Below are 25943 nucleotides of genomic sequence, written 5' to 3'. Positions count from 1 at the left end.
CATGGGATGGATTTCCCGTTTACACATAAACAGGGTTTGGAAAAGTCTCCCTGTGGATTTAGAGGCCTTTGCATGAACAGACTTTCCTTGAATCATTTGTGAGCACTGCATTGGAAAGTTCAGGGGGCAGGAGGTTTCATTCAAAGTAAGAGCCCTCTTTCTGACATAGTGGGTTACAATTTGCAGCCTAAGTTCTGCATCTGCAGTAAGGATGCTCACATCCTCCTTTATAGCTGATCTCGAAACATTCTCATGTTTCCAGGCAAATGTTTATAGGGTTGGCAGCTGGAAAATGAGCGGGAACATGACTTGGCTACACTCAGCAAAAACTGGGGCTCGGATCTGTGTCCAGTGAAAGCTTTGAGAAGAGAAAAATGGCTCAATTGCATGTTGGTTATGTAATTAAACACAAAAGCATTTCAGGGGTATAAGTGCATAACTCCCTAAGGTGTACATAATCTGAATATGGGATATGCATTAACATTTGTAAACCATAGTTTTTCTCTTACAGATGCTGGTTTGGAAAGGAACCCGGGAAATACATAGACTACATATATCAAGGCCCAGTGATCCTCGTTCTTCTGGTAAGACTGTGCGTGGGACTAAGGGGATGGCTATTGGCAATAGTGAAATGATCTTATAGGCACCTGCTGTCTTGCATGTGTAATTAACTAAAATAAAACAACACGTGAACAAAACCTGGGGAAATGATCTGAGGGTTTCAGAAGAGAGCTCTGAAGGCAGTTGCATTAGGTAACGTGCTGTGAGCTGGCACCTGATTGGCTAATGAAGAACCCAATGTACTGTTAACAGGCTAGTTTGTTGCTGCCTTACAGTGCTTCCTACCTGCATACCTTTTGCTGCTGTTACCCTTGGTTTATGCAGCAGCTGGTGCAAACAGGGTTGAGTCCTGCCTGACAAAAATAGAACAATCTCTCTTCCTCTCCTCCACATACTCATGAGGCTAGGTGGCACTGGACGGGAAGGGGGCATAGCCAGGGTAACAGTGATGTGCAGTTTCATCACGTCCCGGCTACACCTCTTGGGGTGGGGCTTCCGTCCGGCCCTCCATGGAAATTCCACCTGCCCTGTGCTGGGAGAGAATTCCGCTTTATGCACAGGGAGCCTGGATGGTTCCAAGAGATGCAGCTGGCACCTGCCTGTGCCAGCCATGATGAATCTAGTCCCTCGTTTGTGTCCATCAGTTAAATGCTAAGTTCTTGCATCTTCACGCTGGTGGCAGTTGTGTCTGTAATGAACCTATCCCCTGGGAGCTGGAATAAGCACTTAGAATTATGTGACTGGTCACGTGTGGGCGCCGCATGCTGCTTAAGCCACACCGCAGTGTAGGTGATGAAGCTCAGTATATTTCTGTTAAGATTGGAGGGTATGTCTACACTCCAATCATAGGGTGTGATCGCCACTCGGGTAGACATACCTGAGCTAGGTTTGATCTAGCTAGTTTGCATACCAACAGCAGTGAAGTTGCAGCAGGCTGTTTCAGCCTGGGTTAGCTGCCAGAGTAACTACCCAGGGTTCCAAGCAGGCTTGTACAACCTATTCTAAACTTCATGCTGCCATAGCTTCACTGCTACCTGTACCTGAACTAGCTAGGTTTAAGCTCACTTGACCGGCAGTAACCTCCCTTACTTCCTTGATTGTAGTGTGGCCATTCCCTGAGGGGCAAAGAATATCAGAAATTCTCTCAAGTAGTCTCTGGACACCCATCAATATGTTTTTATACTAAATAAAGTATCAATTAATCTCCCTGAAATGACTTCCTCTAATTCAGGTGTCTGTCCATGTCCTGTTCAGGTTTCCTCATGTTATTTATGCAAACAGTGTTCACATTATATTTCCCACTTAGTTGTAACTGGGGTATCATCACACTGTAGACACATTGGGCCAGAGTTTCTAAGGAGCGCACTTTTAGAGCTGCTTCGAAATTTTTAGTTTAAACGGTTTTTAACAAAAAATGCTGGTTTGGGGGAAATCGAAACTTTCAAAACTGTGTCCATTTAGACAACATTGTGTTTTAAAAAACTGAAATGAAACACTCGAATAGTGTGAAAAGCATCCAATTTCAGTGTTTTCAAAACGGACCTTTTTGATTTATTGTTTTGAAACAAAATTTGTTGTTTTTATATAAAAAGTCAAGTTTTGTTAAAAAGTCAAAATAAAGAACTAAATGTTTTCAGAATTTGATAATGTGGGAAATAATGAAACTTTTGGTTTTGTTCCATTCCGGGATGGAAAAAAAGTCAAAATTGCAGCATTTCCTGTGAAAATCCAGTTCCTGACAAGGTCTCTCAGCTCCCATTGAGACACTGAAACAAAGTAGCTAAGTTGTTTTGGAAAATGTCTTTTTTTAAAAACAAAGTTCTCCCTCCCCCTCCATTTGTTGTTGGCATTATAAATTTTTGATTTCTCATGACTTTTTTGTGTGTTTTAATAGAAATGTTTATCAACATTTTTATTACTACAACTCTGTTTTTTGTTAAATGGAAAATGTCAAAACTTAGCAGAAGTTGCTGCAAGTGTTCAGTGCCTCAAAGCTCTCACTGCAACATTTGTGGCCATATTTTCCCATCCAGTATACCAAGCTCTTTTGAAAATCTGGCCGTAGAAGTCACAATGGGAGCTGCTAGCTGACTAGCAGTTTGAGAACTTTTTCCAAATGTTCACATTTTTCTTTACTGAAAAACAGCTTTTTCGTTAATGAACAATTTTGATTAAAAATTTCTATTGGAGAAATAACACCCAAAATCACAAAAACTTGACAGAATTTCATATAGTAGAGCCCCCGTTTTCTGAACTGATTGAGGACTTCGATTTTATGAATTTCTCAATGTTACGAACATCTCAAAATTATAGTAGATGCGGCGCTTAAGTTGCTATATGGTGCACTGCATCACTTTCTTCTTGTCCTTCAGACCAGTGCAAAGCTATTTCCAATGCATGGAAGGCATCGGAATCTGAAGGGATGTCAATTTGTTGTTCACTGACATCACTTTTGCTATGTGGTTTTATTTTTACTATTTTTTCATTCATAAGACTGGTGTTTGTAACATCGCACTTCTCCTGTACAGTAATGTCACTTTTTTTTTTGCAAATTATTTCCATTTAGAGAAGTCCATTTTTCAACAACAACAAAAAGCTTTGTTCGATAAATGTCAACCTTCTCTAATTAGTATCTCTCAGACAATGCAGAATAAGCTAATGTGTCTTTGTAGCTCAAGCATGGCACAGGACAAAGTGTCTTAAACAGAGACTGTGACATTTTATTATCTTTACTTTGACAGCATTTGTAAATGCTCAGATGGGTCATGATCTTGCAGCTGACTATGTGCAGATGCACATCTTGGCCTGTCCAGAGCCCTCTGAAGTTTGGCCACATGTAGTCAATTGTAGGATCAATGCCTTGGGCTTGTGACAATTAGAAGATTGACACCTCTTGTCTCCATCCCCTATATAAAATATACTTACTTGCCATTTGTAAAGCACTCTGAGATCCTCTGATGAAAGCAACTACATAAGTGCAGTCTATTTTGTTGGTATTTTGTATGGTTTGTTTAATAGCCTTTGGCAAGTACAAAGTGGATAATTATAAATTGACAGATGTAATAGGAAATTTAAAATTGAGTTTTCAGCTGGTAATTAAGCAATTAAGTCATTATTTATTGCACTGCATTTACAGATGTCTAATCAAGTGATAACTAAAACTCACAAGTGTTGTGGTTTTTGTTTGTTTGTTTTTAGATAAGGGAGTGCAGTAGATCTCATATATTTGGACTTCAGTTAAGCATCTGACACAGTAGCACATAGGAAATTATTAGTTAAATTAGGGAAGATGGGGGTCAGTACAAGAATTGTAAGGTGGAGAAGGAGCTGGCTAAAGGGAAGATAGCAATGGGTTGTGGTGAAAAGTGAATTGTAGGACTCGAGGGAGGTTATTAGTGAAGTTGAAGGATCAGTCTTGAGACCAATGTCGTTCAATATTTTTATTAACGACTTTGGCACAAAAAGTAGGAGTATTGCTGATGATACCATGGTGGAAAGTATCATCAATACAGAGGAAGATAGGAATGTTCTACAGGAAGATCTGGATGGCCTTGAAGATTGAAGTGACAGAAACTGGATGAAATTCAAAGTCATGCACTTAGGGTCTAATAATAAAAATTTCTGCTACAAAGTGGGGGTTTATCCATTGAAAGTCACAGAGGAGGAGACACAGAGGGTGTGTGGACTGATCACAAGATGACTATGAGCCACTAATGTAGTGTGGCTGTGAAAAAGGCAAATGCAATCCTAGAATGTATCAGGCAAGAAGAGAGAGAGGGAAGTATTAATACCATTGTGCACAGCACTGGTAAGACCTCATTTGGAACATTGTGTGGCATTCTGGTCACCCATGTTCAAGAAAGATGAATTCACACTGGAAAAGGTTCAGAGAAGAACTACTAGGATGACCAGAGGAATGGAGGGCCTATTTTATGAGCGGAGACTGGAAAAGCTTGGCTTGTTTAGTGGGGGTGAAGAGCTAGTTAAGCAAAAAGACAATATTGGCACAAAACTAAATACGCCAAACTGGCAATGAACAAATTCAGGCTGGAAATTGGAAGGTTTCTAACCAACAGAGGAGTGAGATTCTGGAACAGCCTCCCAATAGGAGCTGTGGCGGGCAAACAACTTAATTAACTTTGAGAGAGCTGGACAAATTCATGGGTGCGGCTGTATGATGGGATTGCTTGTAGTGGTAGGGGGAGGGCTCAACAAGCCTGGGATTCTTTTAAGGTTTGTCTTATGTTCCTAAAAGCTCATGCTTCAAGATTTCAGCTGGTCACCTGCAGGGATCAGGGGATTTCCCCCTCCCCCCACATGTATTCTTTTTCTTATTTTGTTTTTAATCTCCTTCCTCTGAAGCATGGGAGATGGCCACAGCTGGAGTTGAGACACTGGGTGAGGTAGGCTGGAGCTCTGAGATGGTACTGAACATTCTCACTCTCAGGTGTTTGGCTGGCTGGTTCTTGCTCACATGCTCGGGGTCTAACTGATCACCATAGGTGGGGTCAGGAAGGAATTTTCTCCCAGGTCAGACTGGCTGTGACCCTGGGGTTGGTTGGTTGGTTGATTTGTTTTTGTGCCTTCCTCTGCAGCATGTGGGTGTGGGTGACTTGCCAGGATTATCTGGGTATAGCTCACTTAATTATTTCCCTGTCATTGCAGTGGCCTTGGGGACTGGTGCACTTCGGTGCCTCCTATTCCCTGCCTGGTGGTACATAATAGTCTAGTCTCCTGTGGGCTGTGATACTTTGGTCTAATTTAGGTTGTTGGGTTTAGTGTGCAGATACTGGATGGTGGTGGTGGCCTGTGACATACAGGAGGTCAGACTAAACTATCTGGTGGTTCCTTCTGGTGTTACACTCTGGCTCAATCTTAATTGAATATAAACCTCCCCACACCGTGGATTTTTATACCATCTCCCTGGTGCTTTTTGGCACAATTATATGCTTGATATAAAAACAAATCAATAAGTGTTTGGGAGGCAGGGTGGTCGTGTGGATAGCACACTGCTCTGGGAGTCTGGAGACGTAAGTTCCTACTTCTTTTGCTGACTTTAGGGCAAGTCACTTCATCTCTTTGTGACTCAGTTTCTTCTTCTGTGATGAAGCTTGTCCTCCTTCATAAATTGCTTTGTGGCCGACAGAGGAAAAGTGCCATAAAAGAACTAAAGATATTATTACGGTTTAACGTTACATTTCTGACTTTTCCATGCTCATTTGATTGACCATTAGCAAGTTGCTCTCCCACATACACTACACCCTGCTGCAAACACGAAACCTGGGATGGTCAAGTACAGTGCAAAATAGCAGGTTCTTCTACAAGGAGGCTCCCTGTGGGTGCTCCACTTTAGGTGAATCTGCGCCCCTGCTCTTGTAATTGGACATTTTTAGTAGCAGTGCCTCATTGGTTTGCCTATGCGCTGTCCCCGTCCCGCGCTACCTCAGGGAGTTACATAGTGCTGTGAGACCAGTCCTCCCTCAGGTCCTTCTCTACCACCCTCAGCTTTAACGGAGCAATTGGCAGCACATCTTTATCTTTATCTTTAGTCTAGCTTTAACTTTAGAGAACTGGTTAGTTAATTAATAGTTAACTACCCTATCTCTTCCCCATTTATCTATTTCTTTTAAAAAAATTCTTATGAATTTAAGTTTCAGTTATTAGGATACCCCTTAGTGCAGTATAGTTACCCACCCTCATGGAAGAAACCCTATTCTAAGAGGCATGCCTGGCTCCCTGGGTTTTAAACATTGCCTCACTTGCCGGTCATCACTTCCAGTTTCTGACAGGCATTCACAGTGTGTTCACTACCTTGGTGAGACACACACACCAAAAAGTACTCCCACTGCCACAATTTGAAGACCCATGCCAGGAAAGCAAGGGGCCTACAGCTAAAATTCCTCATGGTGGAGAAGTCTCTGCGCCCGGTGTCCAATTTGGGATCACGAACCCCTCCTGGATAGCGGTCTCCAATGGTGGCATCTGACAGAGGTTCCCCATAACTCTCTGAGGTAGAAGCACTCCTCCAAAACGGTGGCAAAGAAACAGGCTCTGACCTCCTCTTCTTGGTACCTGTCAAAAAGAGATGTTCCCCGACCTGTCAGACCCCATCAGTACCGACCGTACTGAGACTGCCCACCTCTGAGGTAGCAAGACCATCCTGCATCATGGGTACCATGCGAGCCAAAGACCATAAGCAGGTTGGCTCGGAAAAAGGCAAAAAAGGGAAACGTACATCCCTGCTACAGTACTGCCTGAGCCGCTCAAACATGCAGCACCGATCAGCTTGGCAGCGCTACAATCTATGGTGCCACCTTCTGCCTCTATAGCGAAGGCACCGGTACTGCCAACAACACCCTCCTCAGTATCAGTGCTCTCGGTACCGCAGCAATTTCTCCAACATAAAGACTTTTTAATCTCCTTGGCACTGGAATCTCCACTCCCCAGTACTGACCTCACTCCAGCATGCTCGGTACCGTGCCAACTTACCACACCACCCAGATCAGCTCATCCTTTATCCAACAATGAGGAGGAGGAGGATGAAGGGGAAATCTACTTTTCCCATCACTTCTCGCCTATCCACACAACTACCAGACCAGGTCCACTAAAGCAACATAAATGCCATCCCAGACCAGAAACTCAAGAATGATACTAACACCCATTGATGCTGTCACCAATGCCATTCCCACAGTGACCTTATTGGGACCAATGGGCAGCATACTGCCAACACTATCCTAAGTTTCCCAATCCACAGAGGAAGAGGTTGAGACATTCTCCATCCCCCTCTGTACCTCTGAACCTCCAGAAGAGGCAGTCGAGGAACTGGAGGAGACTTTGGATCAGGAAGTCACGCCGGCTGCCAATTTTCCATCCTTCTCTCCAGAAGAAGCTATCACATCCCTGCCATCACTGGAGATTCAGCTGGAAGAGGTTGCGGAATCCTAGCATAAGTTGTTGGACATCTTCCAGACTTGAATCTCTTCCATTGCCCTCCCAATAAATGAGGCCCTTATGGAACGAGTCAAGACCATCTGGCAGACCTCAGCAACAATTCCGCCCACCTGCAAAAGAGTGGATAAAAAATACTATGTCCCTTCTAAGGGGATGGAATTTCTATTTTCACACCCTATGCCAAACTCTCTGGTGGTAGAGGCTGTGAATGAGCAGGGCAGACAACACTATTCCAGATCCACCCCATATGACAAGGACTGGAAGAGATTAGACCTTTTTGGTCATAAAGCTTTTTCTTCAGCGACCCTACAGTTCAGGATTGCACACTATGAAGAATTTATGGCCAAATACAATAATTCCAATTACTCAAAAATTTTTAACTTTATTGAACACATACCTGAGGACAAAAAGGAACAATTTAAAGCTTTCATATCCAACGGTCAACTCCTAGCTCACACAGCTTTACAAGCTTCACTGAACTTCACAGACACGGCAGCATGCTCCATTTCCACAGCCATAGTAATGTGAGAAGCTTCCTGGCTCCACCTCTTGGGTTTCCCCAAAGATGTACAATCAACTGTCAAGAACCTCCTGTTCGAAGGCCTCCAGCTGTTTGCAGCCAAAACATATGAATCCTTTCACACATTGATGGACTCCAGGGTGACTCTGAGATCCTTGGGCATATGCACGCCTACACTAAAGAAAAAACAGGGGAAGGATTACTTGATGCAAATATCTAGATCTGTGCCTAACACCCATCTCATAGTCAATATGACCCCCAGAGGCAAGATGGAGAACACTCCTTTCTCAGCCCTCAACATCTCAATAACCTCCCTCTAAAAAACAGGGTCGAGACACGACACATCTCCTACTTTTTCTATTGCTGGACCCATCCAACACCATCCATCCATTCAGAGACCATCTGACTCCATTCCACCCAGTGTGGTGAAATATCACATCACACAAACGGGTATCAGAAATCATCGAGATTGACTATTCCATTCAATTTACCTCCGTCCCTCTTCAGGGAACTTTCTCATGAACACCTACTGCAACAGGAGGTAAACCATCCCAAACTCCTAGGTTAAGTAGAACTAGTACCAACACAACACAAAGGGAAGCGTTTCTACTCCCATTATATTCTAACCCAGAAAAAAACGGAAGATGGAGGCCCATTCTTGACTTAAGGAGACTCAACAAATTTGTGAAGACCCAGCAATTCAGGATGATCAGTCTCACTATGATAATTCCAGCCCTAGAACAAGGGGACTGGTTCTCAGCCCTCAACCTCCAGGATACATACTTCCACATAATGATACATCCCTCACTCAGGAGGTTTCTCTGATTTGTTCTGGGAACAGATCATCTCCAGTACAAAGTACTCACTTTCAGTTTATATATGGCTCCATGGGTATTCTCAAAGGTCCTTGTGGTTGTGGCAGCTCACCTCCACAAATAAGCAGTTATTATAGTCCTCTATCGGGATGATTGCTTACTCAAAGCCTCAACTAGAAAAGAGGCATTGGAAGCTACACAAAAATCCCCTGTGCAGAGACTAGAGTTCATCAGGACTACCTAAACGCTTTGGAAGCTACAGCCTCTCTGCCCCAGCACAGATTCACCACTCTTGTCAATCTAATCACTACAACACAAGCCAGCCCACAGACATGTCCCTTAAAATAAAGCATTGTCTCTTGTTTTTCATGTGGTTTTCCCTGAACTCCATCCAACAAAGGTGGTCACCCTAAGTGTAAAAGGGCTGTAAATTGCCTGTGGAATGCCCTGTGCAGCAGAGAGTGAGTGGAATAGCCCCTCGCATCTATCAGCATGTTGGGGCATAGTCAGGGAAGTGGGGATGTAGCTAGACTGCCTACTCTTGTTGCCGTAATAGTCCCTTGGTGTCCATTGCAGCTGGCTGAAATTTAGAATAGTCCTGAGACTGCTCTAAACTGAGCCATAGGCCAGCCTCGCCATCATACAGACCATGAATCTGGGGAGTGCCATGCTAGATAGAGCTCAGATATTCCTGCAAATTGGGCTCTTCTCATTGGCCTGTATTAGAGCTCTAATTAAGGCCCAGGTGAATACAAGACTAATTTCATTGTATAGCTGAGAAAGTTTGATACATTTTAGGAAATTAAGAGAGAAAAACTTGCCATCTTTGTTAATTACATAAGAGGCCACAGCTGCACCTTCGTTTGCTCAAGAGATGAGGGTGTGTTGTCTTGGAACTTAAAATATATTTCTTAACATGCTTGCTAAAATATTCCTCTGATTGCAAAGTTGTGATTTTTGTTTCTATTCCCAGCTGAGTCATAGAATCATAAAATATTAGGGTTGGAAGAGACCTCAGGAGGTCATCTAATCCAATCCGCTGCTCAAAGCAGGACCAACACCAACTAAATCATCCCAGCCAGGACTCTGTCAAGCCTGACCTTAAAAACCTCTAAGGAAGGAGATTCCACCACCTCCGTAGGTAACCCATTCCAGTGCTTCACCACCCTCCTAGTGAAATAGTTTTTCCTAATATCCAACCTAGACCTCCCCCACTGCAACCTGAGACCATTGCTCCTTGTTCTGTCATCTGCCACCACTGAAAACAGCCAAGCTCCATCCTCTTTGGAACCCCCTTTTAGATAGTTGGTGACTGCTATCAAATCCCCCCTCACTCTTCTCTTCTGGAGACTAAATAAGCCTAGTTCCCTCAGCCTCTCCTCGTAAGTCATGTGCCCCAGACCCCTAATCATTTTCGTTGCCCTCCACTGGACTCTCTCCAATTTTTCCACATCCCTTCTGTAGTGGGGGGACCAAAACTGGACACAATACTCCAGGTGTGTCCTCACCAGTGCCGAATAGAGAGGAATAATCTCTTCCCTCGATCTGCTGTCTATGCTCCCACTAATGCAGCCCAATATGCCGTTGGCCTTCTTGGCAACAAGGGCACACTGCTGACTCATATCCAACTTCTCATCCACTGTAATCCCCAGGTCCTTTTCTGCAGAACTGCTGCTTAGCCACTCGGTCCCCAGCCTATAGGGGTGCATGGGATTCTTCTTTCCAAAGTGCAGGCCTCTGCACTTATCCTTGTTGAACCTCATCAGATTTCTTTTGGCCCAATCCTCCAATTGTCTAGGTCCAATTGTCTAGTGTCTAGATCACTGTGGACTCTATCCCTACCCTCCAGTGTATCAACCTCTCCCCCCAGCTTAGTGTCATCTGCGAACTTGCTGAGGATGCAATCCATCCCATTATCCAGATCATTAATAAAGATGTTGAACAAAACCGGCCCCAGAACCAACCCCTGGAGCACTCCACTTGATACTGGATGCCAGCTAGACATCGAGCCATTGATCACTACCCGTTGAGCCCAACAATCAAGCTAGCTTTCTATCCACCTTACAGTCCATTCATCCAATCTATACTTTTTTAACTTGCTTGCAAAAATACTGTGGGAGACCATATCAAAAGCTTTGCTTAAAGTCAAGATATATCACATCCACTGCTTTCCCCATATCTAATGAGTCTTTCTCATAAAACATGTAGCCATAAATTGTGCTAGAACAACTAAATATACTGTCATTATATGAAAAGAAAAGGAGTACTTGTGGTACCTTAGAGATTAACAAATTTATTTGAGCATAAGCTTTCATGAGCTACAGCTCACTTCATCGGATCCAATGAATCTCTAAGGTGCCACAAATACTCCTTTTCTTTTTCCGAATACAGACTAACACGGCTGCTACTCTGAAACCTGTCATTATATGATGTATATTGAAGTCAATTCAAGCAAATCACAGCTCAAACATAATTTATCACTGCACCTTTAAAGGGCCATTGTGAGAAGTGCTGGATTGACAGCCCTGAAGATTGAAGTCCTTCATCTAAGTGGGTGCTGTGCAGGTAATGGTAGGAGAAGCTTCCTTAGCAATGTGCTGGAGTGCCTTTGCCCTGATATAGATAGGAATGAAAGCATGGCTCAGTCTCCATGCCTGTTCAGTCTTGTCTTTGTGTGTGATGTGGATACCTGGCCCCCTAAAAATGGAAGAGAGACCACAATAAAGTTGTGCACAGATCACCATTAACTTGTGTGACAACTTTCAGTCATTACTGATGAGAGGTGGACTGGAAACGATGAATTAAAGACTTTGGGTAAAATGTTCCTATGTGACTTAAAAGCCGAAGAGCTTCTCTACATGGGGAAATTTGCCAGCAGAACTACAGCAGTACAATTATACTGGTGTAAAATCACATAAACTGTATCTGGAAAATGTGCTCTTATTCCCAAAGAATAGTGTCCAAATGGGGTGTTACACTGGTATATCTATAATGCTATGATTATACAGGTACAGTTCTGTTGGTAAATTTCCACAGATAAGCCCTAAAACCCATTTTCAAAAGAGATGTAGGCACTTCGGCTCCTAAGAGCATGTCTACACTACAGCTGCTACACCAGCTCCGCTATGGCACTGCAGTCATGCTGCTGTAATGCCATAGTGTAGACGCATCTGACATCAATGGAAGGGGCTTTTCTGTTGTTGTAGCTAATCCATCTCTGAGAGGCAGTAGCTAGGTCTACTGAAGAATTAGGCCGCATCTACGTTGGAACTAAGGTCAACCTAATTATAGCATTTGGTGCAAAATTTTTCACGGCCCCATGTGATGTAGCTAGATCCATCTAATTTTTAAGTGTAAACCAAGCCAAGGTCATATTGAAAGTCAATGGGATTTAGGCTCCTAACTCACTTTGGGTACGTCTACACTGCAATAAAAGATCTGCCACATGGTCAGCTGACTCGGGCTCATGGGCTGTAGGACTAAAATTTGCAGTGTAGACATTCAGGCTTGGGTTGCAGCCTGGCCTCTAGGACCCTGTGAGGTGGGAGGATCTCAGAGACTAGGCTCCAACCTGAGCCTGAACATCTACACTGCAAGTTTTAGTCCTGCAGCTCAAACCCTGTGAGCCTGAGTACATTGACCTGGACTTTAAGACTTGGTGCCGGTGTTTTTTTTTTTTACTGCAGTATAGACATATACCCTTTGGACCTGATTCACCATTGTTCTGTACCATGTGCAATCAATCACACCTGTACAAAATGAGTGCAAAGGGAGTATGCAAATTGCTACCATTCTGATTTTCGATTTACCTTTACTGGTGTAAATGACTGCAGAGCAACAGAGAATACAGTCATCTGATTCTTGTTACGAGTGCCCAGATCTATCCTGAGACAATGATATTTGATTCTTGAGTCTCAAGGCACTATGGTTCTGAATGGTTTCAGAGTAGCAGCCATGTTATTCTAGTCTGTATTCGCAAAAAGAAAAGGAGTACTAGGTTGTAGATCCTAGATCAACTACAACCTCTCCAACACATCATCAAGGATCTACAACCTGTCCTGAAGGATGACCCATCACTCTCACAGATCTTGGGAGACAGGCCAGTCCTTGCCTACAGACAGCCCCCCAACCTGAAGCAAATACTCACCCGCAACCACACACCACACAACAGAACCACTAACCCAGGAACCTATCCTTGCAACAAAGCCCGTTGCCGACTCTGTCCACATATCTATTCAGGGGACACCATCATAGGGCCTAATCACATCAGCCACACTATCAGAGGCTCATTCACCTGCACATCTACCAATGTGATGTATGCCATCATGTGCCAGCAATGCCCCTCTGCCATGTACATTGGCCAAACTGGACAGTCTCTACGTAAAAGAATAAATGGAAACAAATCAGACGTCAAGAATTATAACATTCAAAAACCAGTTGGAGAACACTTCAGTCTCTCTGGTCACTCGATTACAGATCTAAGAGTGGGAATCCTTCAACAAAAAAACTTCAAAAACAGACTCCAACGAGAGATTGCTGAATTGGAATTAATTTGCAAACTGGATACAATTAACTTAGGCTTGAAGAGAGACTGGGAGTGGATGGGTCATTACACAAAGTAAAACTATTTCCCCTTGTTTATTCCCCCCACCCACCCCCCATGTTCCTCAGACATTCTTGTCAACTGCTGGAAATGGCCCATCTTGATTATCACTACAAAAGGTTCCCCCCTCCTCCCGCTCTCCTGCTGGTAATAGCTCACCTTAAATGATCACTCTGGTTACAGTCTGTATGGTAACACCCATTGTTTTATGTTCTCTATGTATATAAATCTCCCCACTGTATTTTCCACTGAATCATCCGATGAAGTGAGCTGTAGCTCACGAAAGCTTATGCTCAAATAAATTTGTTAGTCTCTAAGGTGCCACAAGTACTCCTTTGCTTTTTATGGTTCTGAATGGTGCATGAATCATGCTTGTTTAAATGCTTTTTTGTAGTTTTGGAAGCAATAGAAATGTTTTCATAAATTAAAATTTGGAAGATGGGGTCCAGATTACTCTTTGCTCTTTGTTTTTTGTTTGGATCTCAAAGCCAAAGGAACCCGTGAATATAAAATGCATATCCTGTATCCTGTGCCCCATAGCCTATCTCTTCATCTAGTAAATTATGAGAGAGAAATTGTAGTTCATCATATTTTATATTTCTTTTTTGTCCCTTGATGCATTCCAGTCCTGGCAAAATATCAAAAGAGACGCAGCCCTGCAAAAAGTGTTCGATACTTTGACATTCAATTTCTTGTGGTGCTGTAAAATAGGGTCCTGTTAAATATTTTCAGTTGGAATGTGTATACTAATCCCATTATTGTTGCTCAGACTAGCCTAGTCTGGTTTTAATCTAATGTCTCTGTCTGGGGGGATGGCACAGGAGGTGAAGGGTTGAGAGTCCATGCTAACGCATCACATTTCAACATCAGTTTCCTGAGAAGTAGTAAGACTTTATTTGATATCGTGCCTTCCAAGCAATCCATCTCAGAGGCGAACCATCAAAAGGTTACAAGAATATTGTAATAAACACATGGCTAACAGTTAGTAAATGAGCAGTGGATTTAATTGATTCAGCATCTGATGGTGTAAACTAACCCCTGGACCCAGATTTGAAATATTGAAACTGCAATATTTCTGGGAGCTAAGAGTTTGTTAACTTTCAGTATTTTAAACCACTAGACCTCAGGGCTCCCCTGCTGCTTAGTTTATAACATTTAGACTGTTCAAAACATGCTTTAGCTTTAACAGGTTTTTTTATGATTGAGAATTTAGCAATTTCCTTGCCTGTGCATTTTGGACCTAATTGAAAATAATTCACAGGGATAAATTCACCACTGGTGTAAGTATATAGGGAGACCTGGGTTCTAGTCCCAGCTATGCCACTGATCATCTGTTTGGCTTTGGGCAAGTTACGTCACTGTTCAGTGCCTCAGTTTCCCCATTTGTAAAATGGGGTTAATGCTACAGACTTTCCTTTGTAAAGTGCTCTGAGATCTATGAATGCCAAGCACTAGAGATGAGCTAAGTGTTATTACGTTTATGGAGGCAGGTTTGCGTACAGCAATATGGAATTTGATCCTTGTTCTCCATGGTTTGCTTGAGATAATTTAAATCCATTTTCAAGTGGTCTTAATGACTTACGGATCTATCAATTACTGTGTGCAATCTCTCTTTGTCATAACGTAAGAAGACAAGAGCAACATTAAATAGACTGTTTAATCGATGTACAGAGCAGTGTAGCAAATCCTCCATCATCTGGAATCTTTAAATTGAGCAGCCCAGATGTCTTTCTAAAAGAAACACTGTAGCTCAACTCTAAGTAACTGGGTTTGTTCAGGAATCACTGAGTGAAATTCTGTGGTTTGTTATGCGGGTCAGACAAGATCATAGTGGTCCTTTCTGGCCACAATCTATAGCATTTCAGCACTGTGAAAAATAATGATCCAATGAGCTTATTTCTTTACTAGTTTTTAGGGTTAGTACAGCACTGTTTAACGGTGATCCGAAATAGGTCACTGTTTGTAGGAGAGAACACAAAATACAATGAAATCTCTTAGATTAATCAGACCAGATAAACCCTGACTGAAGATAGAGCTAAAGCCAGGTAAGCAAAACAGAGCTGATGGTTGTAATAATACCAAGGAATATTCTGCGGCTTGTCTAATGGGGTTAAATTACAAAACTGCGTGGCATCGACAGACATGCTATACACTAAGAAATTATGAACCTTCAAAAGATTTGGAGTAGTTTTGAATTCACATAACCAGTTACCATTGTGTGACCAGCAGAACCCAGTTCCTCCACAGACTTGCTTTCATCCATTACTTAGCTTCCCTCTGCCTCAGTTCCCATCTGTAAAATGGAGGTAATGGCACTTATCTGCCTCACAGCGATTTTGTGAGGATAAATACATTAAAGATTGTGAGGCGCTCAGATACTGTGGTAATATGAGCCATAGAAGTACCAGAGACAGGTGTAACATAGGTTGGATGTTTTGCTTGATCTTGGTGCCTGGAAGTAGATGCTGTATGTGCATCTGGGTAAAGCTGTAGTGGCAGGTTTGATTGATGAAGTGAGCTGTAGCTCATGAAAGCTTATGCTCAAATAAATTTGTTAGTCTCTAAGGTGCCACAAGTACTCCTTTTCTTTTTGCAAATACAGACTAACGCGGCTGCTACTCTGAAAGGTTTGATGGAATTTTTAAAACCATAATATTAAAATTAAGAGAAGAGGGAAAAGCATGTTTTAAAATTTTGGAATATATGTTCAGACAATCATCCAGAAGGTCAGAGACTTAACTAAACTTATTTTATTTATTTATTTATTTATTTATTTGTTTATTTATTTATTTATTTATTTGAGACTCCGCCAATAAGCTCAAATTCTCATGCAAACAAACTTTCTTGCAAAATTTCTGGTGCTTCTCCCTCACCATTAAATCTCACCAAAAAGCCTCATGCTATTTAAGTACCTTCTGTCTGATCCTGGATGGAATCAGGAAGTGAATTTAAAAAAATTTCAGAACCTCCAAAAGTTTTAGTTCAATGATGATTCTAAAACTGGACAAAGGTTCTAGTAGGGAGTGGGGGAATTGTCTGAAATAACCCTGGTTCTCCCATTCCCTATTGCCAGAGATACTGACGAAGGAGTCACCAAGTGACTTCCAGAAAGGGATCCTCCGATGTAGACAAGAATCTGCATCACAGAAGCCTTCAATTGGAGTTTTCTAAATTAGTTCTTGGTAGGAACCTTGTTCTCTTCTCCTATAGATGGTTTTAAACAACACAACACCTCACTGTTGGAATTCTAATCAGAACCATCCTCTTCATATTCCAGAGATCTTGTTGTTCTAGAGCCTGCATTTTATAGGCCCCCCTCTGTTTTATATGTAGCATCTATGCCAAGTACAAATGGAATCATTAAGTCAGGTAGAATAGTGAGTCAGAGCTGACAAGTTTTGTACTTTAAAGATGGGTCACAGCTGCTCCATTAGCAGAACCAGGGGCAGAGTTAGCCAGGTCTAAGAAAATGTCTTCACTGCACACCTACACAGGTTCTTACCCCAAACCCCTGTAGTACTCACACAGAAAAACCTCTGAGACATGTTTGGAGCTGCTTTAAGTCAAGCTAGCTGATTTGGCAGGGAGTATAGGTTAGAACCTGGCCTCCAGTTTAACTCAGGCTGGAACCCACCCACTTGCAGTGAGGACACAGGCAAATATTCCTCAAATGCTGATAGTCATCTAATCCCTTCTCACAATTCCTCCCAAAGGATAGGCAAGTTCAAATGCAACTGTGACAATTGACTGATAAAGAATCCTAGAGTGTCTCAGCACAAAGAACCCTGGGATATGCCCCAGATGACCATAGGTAAGTTCAGAAATGGTAAACACAGTGGGGCCCTGCTGGGGCGATGCTCACACCTGGGCTAGGCTAACCAGAGTGCTCAGACCAAGGCGCCGATCACTCAGGTTAACTGTGCAGTGAAGACATACCTTAAATGTGAATTTCCCACCAAGGATTCGCAAAAAGAAAAGGAGGACTTGTGGCTCCTTAGAGATTAACAAATTTATTTGAGCATAAGCTTTCGTGAGCTACAGCTCACTTCATCGGATGCATTCAGTGGAAAATACAGTGGGGAGATTTATATACATAGAGAACATGAAACAATGGGTGTTATCATATACACTGTAAGGAGAGTGATCACTGAAGATGAGCTATTACCAGCGGGGTGGGGGGGAGAAAACCTTTTGTAGTGATAATCAAGGTGGGCCATTTCCAGCAGTTGACAAGAATGTCTGAGGAACAGTGTGTGTGTGTGGGGGGGGGGGGGGGAAATAACATGGGGAAATAGTTTTACTTTGTGTAATGACCCATCCACTCCCAGTCTCTATTCAAGCCTAAGTTAATTGTATCCAGTTTGCAAATTAATTCCAATTCAGCAGTCTCTCGTTGGAGTCTGGTTTTGAAGGTTTTTTTGTTGAAGAATTGCCACTCTTAGGTCTGTAATCGAGTGACCAGAGAGACTGAAGTGTTCTCTGACTGGTTTTTGAATGTTATAATTCTTGACGTCTGATTTGTGTCCATTTATTCTTTTACGTAGAAACTGTCCAGTTTGACCAATGTACATGGCAGAGGGGCATTGCTCTGTTACTTGACAAACAATGTTATTTTGAGTTTAGCATCTAATTCAAAGGGGAAGTTGAAATGGGAGGTGGAGTTCCAAACCAGACCACTGTGGGGACCTATTCATTGTGGGCCCTATCGGACAATTTAACATCATGAGCCTGGGAAATAGGAGAGTGGATGTGGACAGGAAAGCACATTCACAGAGAAAAAATACAGTGAGATGTAGAAGCTAGTGAGGATGTGGAGAGATGATTTAGCACGACTATGAGAGACTTTTCCTTTTATTGGCTCAACTGATGCTCAGTCCAAGAAACCCCTTCCCAAGGGAGTTCAAGACAAATCAAGGTTAACAATAGCGCTGTGCAAAAAGGAGAACTTTGGCCAGAAGAGTTAATGATGGCCCCGAGATGTTACTACAAGATATGGATTGAATCTTACTGCAATAAGTCCTGTTCAGCATCCCAAGAGGTGCCCCAACCCTCCCTTCCTTTCCAAGTGCAACGCATGTGCAACACTAACCCAAGCAACTGCCTGAAGTTACTGTTAACCGTTGTCCTTCTGACCCCTGGTATTGGCGGGCATCCTTTATTATGTCTTGCCTTACCTTAGGGCTCAGACCTTACTTCTGAGGGTCAGTCCCATTGAAATTAAAAAATGGGGAAGTACCTAGATTTATGGATGCCTAAACTTCAGTATGCACAAAATGGCTCCTGGAGACCCATCTGAGTTAAGTGAATCTCTGCCTTTTACACACAAGTTGAATATCTAAACTCCTTCGCAGGTTCATAGTGATATGCGGAGCTGCCACTCTATCCCAGGAGCTCCACTGTCACTTGCTTTCAGACACAGATTGCTTAATTGTTTGGCACCACATACATCAGACCACAAAGTTTGGAGAAGCAGATTTTGTGCAGAACAGAACCGCTTACACAGCCATGGGCTGCAACTCTACGTCATTTGAATCACTGTGCTTTTTTCTCTCTGATCCACGGCAGCTGCTTCAAGTCTTTAAAGCTCCTCTGTCCTTCTCCCTCCCTTCCTCTTAAATTTTTGGCAAGACCATTTGATTAATTTTTATTAAACTTCTACTGTGCCTCCCCTCAAGAATCTCCAAGTGCCTCCGAGTAATAGCTGATTTGCAGCAATAAATAAAACATGTATTAATAACATATATTTCCAATACTACTTATCACAAAGCAGCAAATTTGTGTCAAGTCACCAAACAAGTTTTGTATTAAAACATATGACACCAATACTCCTGGGACAGAGAAACAGCTGGAGATCCTGCTATGAACTAGGAAAAGACATTAAACTGTGTGCATAATATCTAAATATTGATTTCACCCCAAAGGGTTTCAAGGAAACATTTTTGCAATTAAGTTATCTATAATAATTATTCCTGGGTAGAAAGGAGCTTGGGGGTTTGGAAACATAACTGATTCAATGACAATGCACCAGAATGGATATCTACACCAAATAGACAATCGAGAGGCTAGAGGGGAAACCCATGCAATTATAATATTACTGGAATGTATAGGCACTGCAAAGAAATAATTCTTCTTCAGAAATCTTACACTAAATCATTTTTTACCTTAGGGAAGTTGAAAGCTCTGTCACTGTTATTATTTACAAAGGGCCATAAGGGGATCTGGTATGTTACACGAGGTAGGTGAGTTGCAAAAGTAATATATTGGCTTTGAATGTGTTGTTATGTCTCCTGCTGGCTGGAATAAAGCCCACTATATATCCATAGTTGATGGATTTATTCCTATAGTTCACATGGCAGTGGGCGGTTCTATCTCCAGGTTCTATCTCCACTGGTGAGCGTGGCGTCTGTATGTCTTAGGCCACAAGTACATTTCAGTGTGGGAGAACATCTTGTTTACAATGTCATCTGAAAGAACAGGCGCTCACATGGCACTGTTGTAAATATCTAGCAACACCGGCTACATGCCAGCGACATTAAAGAGTCATATTTCCCTTCATGCTTCTACCACCATTCCAGAGGACAGGCTGATAACAGGTTCTGCTCAATAATGATCCAAAGCTGTGTGGACCAGTGCATATTCATTTTCATCATTGAAGTCAGATGCCATCAGGATTTCTTTTTTGGTGCTTCAGGTTTTGTAGTTTCCTTATCGGGTGTTGATCTTTTAAGACTCTGAAAGCATTCGCCACACCTCGTCCCTCTCAGATTTTGGAAGGCTCTTCAGATTCTTTAACCTTGGGTTGAGTGCTGCAGCTATCTTTTGAAATCTCATATTGGTACCTTCTTTGCGTTTTGTCAGATTTGCAGTGAAAGTGTTCTTAAAACAAACAACATGTGCTGGGTCATCATCCGAGACTGCTATAACATGAAATATATGACAGAATGTGGGTAAAACAGAGCAGGAGACATACAATTCTCCCCCAAGGAGTTGAGTCACAAATTTAATTAACACATTTTTTTTTAATGAGCACCATCAGCATGTCCTCTGGAATGGTGGCTAAAGCATGAAGGAGCATATGAATATTTAGCATATCTGGCACATAAATACCTTGCAATGTCAGCTACAAACATGCCTTGTGAATGCCTGTCCTCACTTTCAGGTGACATTGTAAATAAGAAGCGGCAGGATTATCTCCCATAAGGGTAAACAAACTTGTTTGTCTTAGCAATTAAGGATCCCCCAGATCCAGCACCCCGAGCCCCCTCCCACACCACAACCCCCTGCCTCGAGCCTCCTCCTGCACCCAAATTCACTCCCCAGCCCTGCAACTCCCCAGCCATGCACCCCCTCCTGCACCCCAACTCCCTCCCTCTCAGTTAACTGGAATTTTTCACTTACCGGCACCCCCCAGTCCCTTAACATGCTGGATAAAAAACCTTTTACTGTATTCACTACCATCCAATCATCTGGTGCAGAGGCTTGTTTCAACCATAGATTGCATACTACAGTTAGGTTTCAGAGTAGCAGCTGTGTTAGTCTGTATTCGCAAAAAGAAAAGGAGTACTTGTGGGCACCTTAGAGACTAACAAATTTATTTGAGCATAAGCTTTCGTGAGCTACAGCTCACTTCATCGGATGCATTCAGTGGAAATGAATGCATCCGATGAAGTGAACTGTAGCTCACAAAAGCTTATGCTCAAATAAATTTGTTAGTCTCTAAGGTGCCCACAAGTACTCCTTTTCTTTATATTACAGTTAGTAGTTTGATATTTGAGTTCCTTCAGCACTCTTGGGTCAATACCATCTGGTCCTGGCAACATTACAGTTTAATTTATCAGTTTGGTGTAAAACCTCTTCTATTGACACATCAATGTGAGACAGTATTACAGACTTGTCACCCAAAAAGAATAGCTCTGATGTGGGAATGTCCCCCCCATTCTCTGCAGTGAAGACTGATGCAAAGAATTCAGAATTTAGCTTCTCTGCAATGTCTTGTCTTCTTTGAGAGCTCCTTTCAGGGGCATGGATCAGCGTTCATGTCGTGCTCCCTGTCAGTACCCAGCCCGGGTCAGGGAAGCTAATGATCCAACCAGCAGACCAAAGTTGGTGATGAATCCTGGTCACATGCCACTTGAGACACGTTGTGTATTCACTAAGAAGAAGAGCTCCTTTAGCACCTCCGTTGTCCAGTGATCCCACTACCTGTTTGTCAGGCTTCCTGCTTCTGATGTACTTCACACTATTCTTACCGTTGGTTTCTGTGTCTTTAGCAAGTTGCTTCTTTCTTTCTTTCTTTCTTTCTTTCTTTCTTTCTTTCTTTCTTTCTTTCTTTCTTTCTTTCAAGAAATTCTTTCTTGGCCTGCCTTATTATATTTAACCTGCCAGATTTTGTGCTCCTTTGAATTATCCTCTCTAGATTTTGACTTCCAAATTTTAAAAAATGCCTTTTTGCTGCCTCTCAGGGCATCCATTATTCCACCGTTTAGCCATAGTGGCATTCTTTTGGTCTTCTGATTTGGGATATACATTTAGTTTGAGCCTCTCTTATGGTGTTTTTAAATAGTCCCCATGCTGCTTACAGATATTTAACCCTTCTGATCGCTCCTTCTAATTTCCATCAAACAAACATCCTCATTTTTGCATACTTCCTTTTTTAAAGTTAAATGTATTTTCCCCCCTACATGGGTGATAAATTGAATACATTATAGTTGCTATTACCAAGCGGTCCAGCTATATTCACCTCTTGGACCAGATCCCTGTGCTCCACTAAGGACTAAATCAGGAATTCCCTCTCCCCTTGTGGATTCCAGGACTAGCTGCACCAAGATGCAGTCATTATTGGTGTCTAGAAATTTAATCTCTGTATTATGGCCTGAGGTGACATTTACCCAGTCAATATGAGGGTACTTGGAATCACCCATTATTATTGTGCTTTCTGCTTTTGTGGCCCCTCTGATCTCCGTGAGCATTTCACAGTCATTGTCACCATGCTGGTCAAGTGTTCAGTAGTATATTCCTACTCCTAGACTCTTTTTATTCTCAAATGGAATTTCTTCCCATAGAAATTCTATGGTGCAGTTTGTTGCATTTAAGATTTTTACCTCATTTGACTCTATGCTTTCTTTTACATACAGTGCCATTCCAGCACCAGCGTGACCTACTTTCATTCCCATACATTTCATACTCTGGTATTACCATGTCCCATTGGTTATCCTCATTCCTTCAAGTTTCCATGGTGCCTATTATATCAAAATCCTCATTTAATGCCAGGCACTCTGGTTCCCCCATCTTAGTATTTAGACTACTTGCCTTTGTATATAAGCACTTTGTACATTTTGTCACTACTCACTACGCTTGCCTTATTGTGTTGTTTTTATGAGACTCTGATGTGCTGAATGAAATGTGTTTTCTCTCTCCTTGCCTCTTTTGCCTCCTTGCCCCTTTTTGGGGCAGAGTGACTTTGTGTTTGGAAGCCGTTGTTTTTGGGGAGGTTTCAAGCATCACCCAGGCACGTACGGCCTTCTATGTGAGTGAAGTAGAATATCAGACAGCCACTATATCACTGTTGTGGGGCATTTCTGAAAAGAATTCCCACCATGCTCATTCCTTGTTTTTCCAGCTTATCACAAAGCCTTACATTGACAGTACTAAACTTTAAAACACTTATGTATAAAATGGCCTACATAAGAGGCAGTATCATTCCCCCACCACATTGTGTGGTTCAGTTGGTTGTAGCCATGTTGATCCCAGGACATTAGAGAGACAAGGTGGGTGAGGTAATATATTTGATTGGATCAGCTTCTGTTGGTGAGAGAGACAAGCCATATAGCCAAAGAAGAGCTCTGTGTGGCTCGAAAGCTTGTCTCTCTCACCAACAGAAGTTGATCCAATCAAAGGTATTACCTCACCCACCTTGCCCCCCTTGTGTGAGACATTTTGATTTGTGGCTATAGCAGATCAGGGTTAGAGATGCGAAATGCTACAGGCAGGCATACATTGTTAATCTTTTACCAATAGGGAAAGAAACATGCCCACCCCAGTCAACACCCACTAGAGATTATATCCTCTGTGGCAGGTTTGTTTTCTTTGATTTGTGAAAGTTAATATTGGGGCTGATTTGTATTCTGTGCCAACTCTAATTTGGTTACACAGTAGAATTCCTCACAATTCATTTCAGAACTTCCAAATAGGATCGTAAGAAGAAGGACCATGAATGAGTTATGAGATCTCAAGCTACTAACTGTGCTTGGGTAGTGATGCAGGATTCGTAATTTGGTATTGCATTTCATAGAATCATAGGACTGGAAGGGACCTCCAGAAATCAGTTAGTTCAGTCCCCTGCACACATGGCAGGACTAAGTATTATCTAAACCATCCCTGACAGTGTTTGTCTAACTTGTTCTTAAAAATCTCCAATGACAGATTCCACAGCCCCCCTGGGCAATTTATTCCAGTGCTTAACCACCCTGACAATTAGGAAGTTTTTCCTAATGTCCAACCTAAACCGACTCCAAACTGATACGCAGGACTCCTCCACCGAATACAAGGTGGCAAGAGCTGATGTCCGCAAAGTTGGAGCACCGGCACCCCTTGATGAACCTGCCAGTTTGCTAAGACGATTGTTGAATACTAATAATTATTTATTTTCAGCATAGTAGTGTCTAGAGACCGCACCTGAGGTCAGAGCCCCATTGTGCTAGGCACTGTATAGACGTGAAGGAAAGACAGTCCCCAGCTTCAAAGAGCCTACAATCTAAAAAAACAAGACAGATAAATGATAAGAGAAAAGAAATAGCTCCAGTGTACAAATGTGGAAATTAGGCACTGAGAGTTGAAGTGAGTTGCTCAAGGACACACAGAATATTTGTGGCAGAGCTGGGAACTGGACCTTGAGCTCCTGAGTAACAGCCTGCTTCCCTAGCCAGAAAATCATCCTCCTTATGCTAACCTGGCTCCTCCCAGTCACAGAAGGAGTGGGATGGAACAGATCCTGGCCGGCTCAGACAAATGAGTATTGGGGGAGTAATGTCACAGGATAAAGGCCTTGGACAAGACAAGTGGGGCATCAAGTCTGATGTCTTTGATGACACATAAGTGGTTGGGGGAAGAGGTAATATGAGAGAGGTGGGATTTGCTTTGAACACTGAAAACTAGACCAGACCAAGCAAAATGGAGCACAAAATATTTTTGGTTTTGGCTAAAGGTTATTTTTATGTATTTTTAATTGATAAAATGTTTTTGATGGAAATGTTTTGCCCATCTATAATACAACTGTTCAGTTGCCATGTAGGTGTCTGTAAATCCTTCCTCCCCTTTTTCCTTCCCTTCCTATCTCCTTGTTACCATTTTGCCAATGAAAAAGGAGGAGGAAAGGGGAAGAAAGAAAGGTAAAAACGACAAAATAAAAAAATCTGAGGGTTTTCAGTTTTGCTTTTTCATTAAAAAAAAACAAACCAAAATCTTTTGCAGGACATTCCCCCCCAAAAATTTTTCCCCTACATTTTCTACACAAAAAAACAGTTGCCTCTATTTGGCATATGGCATGACCTGACAGAAATACACACTTTTAATCAGAGGAAGGGGGGAGAGCTTTGCATATCAAATAAAAGGTTGTAGACAAATTCGTGTCAGAATTCCCACAATCTCTTCCTTTTGAGGAGATTCCACCATGCATCAAGGGAGATATAGTCCATCCAAGGAAATGGATCCATTGGAAAGAATGAAGGCACAAGGGACCCGAAATTACAACTCCTATGGGGGACCAAGGCAGGTCAGGTGAATGCAGCAATTAATATCAACTTGAAATGAAACAAAGCACTTTGTTCGGAGTAGGCAAATAAAAATAAAACATTTTGCTTCAGTTAAAAACAAAGGTCTAAATTAAACATGTTGATGTTGGCTGATTGAAATTCATTGGAACTTTTTCATTCCTCAGAAGGTTTCGATATTTTGACTTTTCATCCCAATATCAGAATTTCTCAGAAATTCTGTTTCTCAGGGACCTTTGGTATAGACTTAAAAGCATCGACTGGTATGGGGCTGCCTCCTACCAGTACCTCACCTCTTCCTTTTCCTCTGATATTGTTCTGCTTCACTGACTAAAAACGAGGGTCAAATCCTTCAACTGTTGCAGTTTTGCTCCGGCAAACTTCCTTTGATGTCAAGGGAATTTTGCCTGATCAGGGACTGAGTAAGTATCTTAGACCACTAGAGAATAATGCTTATGCAAACAGTGGGACTGGAAGAATCTGTCTTATGTATGGTTCTTATGTATGTCCTATCATTGTGGTATCTGTGCACTAATGGTAATATTTTCAAAAGAACCCTAGGGTATGTCTACACTGCACACTAAGCCTGGGCTCTGACTCAGGTTTGAGCCTGCTTCCATCAACATACAAATCAGTCTGACTCGGTTCAGCAAGCACTCGGGACCCAGGTCCTAGGGCCTTGCTAGGGGGTGGGTCAGAGCCCAAGTCCTGCTGAGATTGAGTGG

At 42.3% G+C, this 25943-nt stretch overlaps 1 protein-coding gene across 2 annotated transcripts in view; it reads left to right on the top strand.

Moving 5' to 3' along the window:
* Positions 1-25943, top strand: part of CRHR2 (corticotropin releasing hormone receptor 2) — a 253077-nt gene that overhangs the window by 190015 nt on the left and 37119 nt on the right. For both annotated transcript variants that reach the window (XM_038390646.2, XM_038390647.2), the window contains one exon: positions 512-584. In XM_038390646.2, the coding sequence (XP_038246574.1) occupies positions 512-584 (73 nt within the window). The remainder of the gene's footprint in view (positions 1-511; positions 585-25943) is intronic.

The sequence above is a fragment of the Dermochelys coriacea genome, chromosome 2 (genome assembly GCF_009764565.3).
Source record: "Dermochelys coriacea isolate rDerCor1 chromosome 2, rDerCor1.pri.v4, whole genome shotgun sequence".
Taxonomy (NCBI): Eukaryota; Metazoa; Chordata; order Testudines; family Dermochelyidae; genus Dermochelys; species Dermochelys coriacea.
The sequence above is the reverse complement of the archived record's forward strand: the minus strand, read 5'-3'. Positions and strand labels throughout refer to the sequence as shown.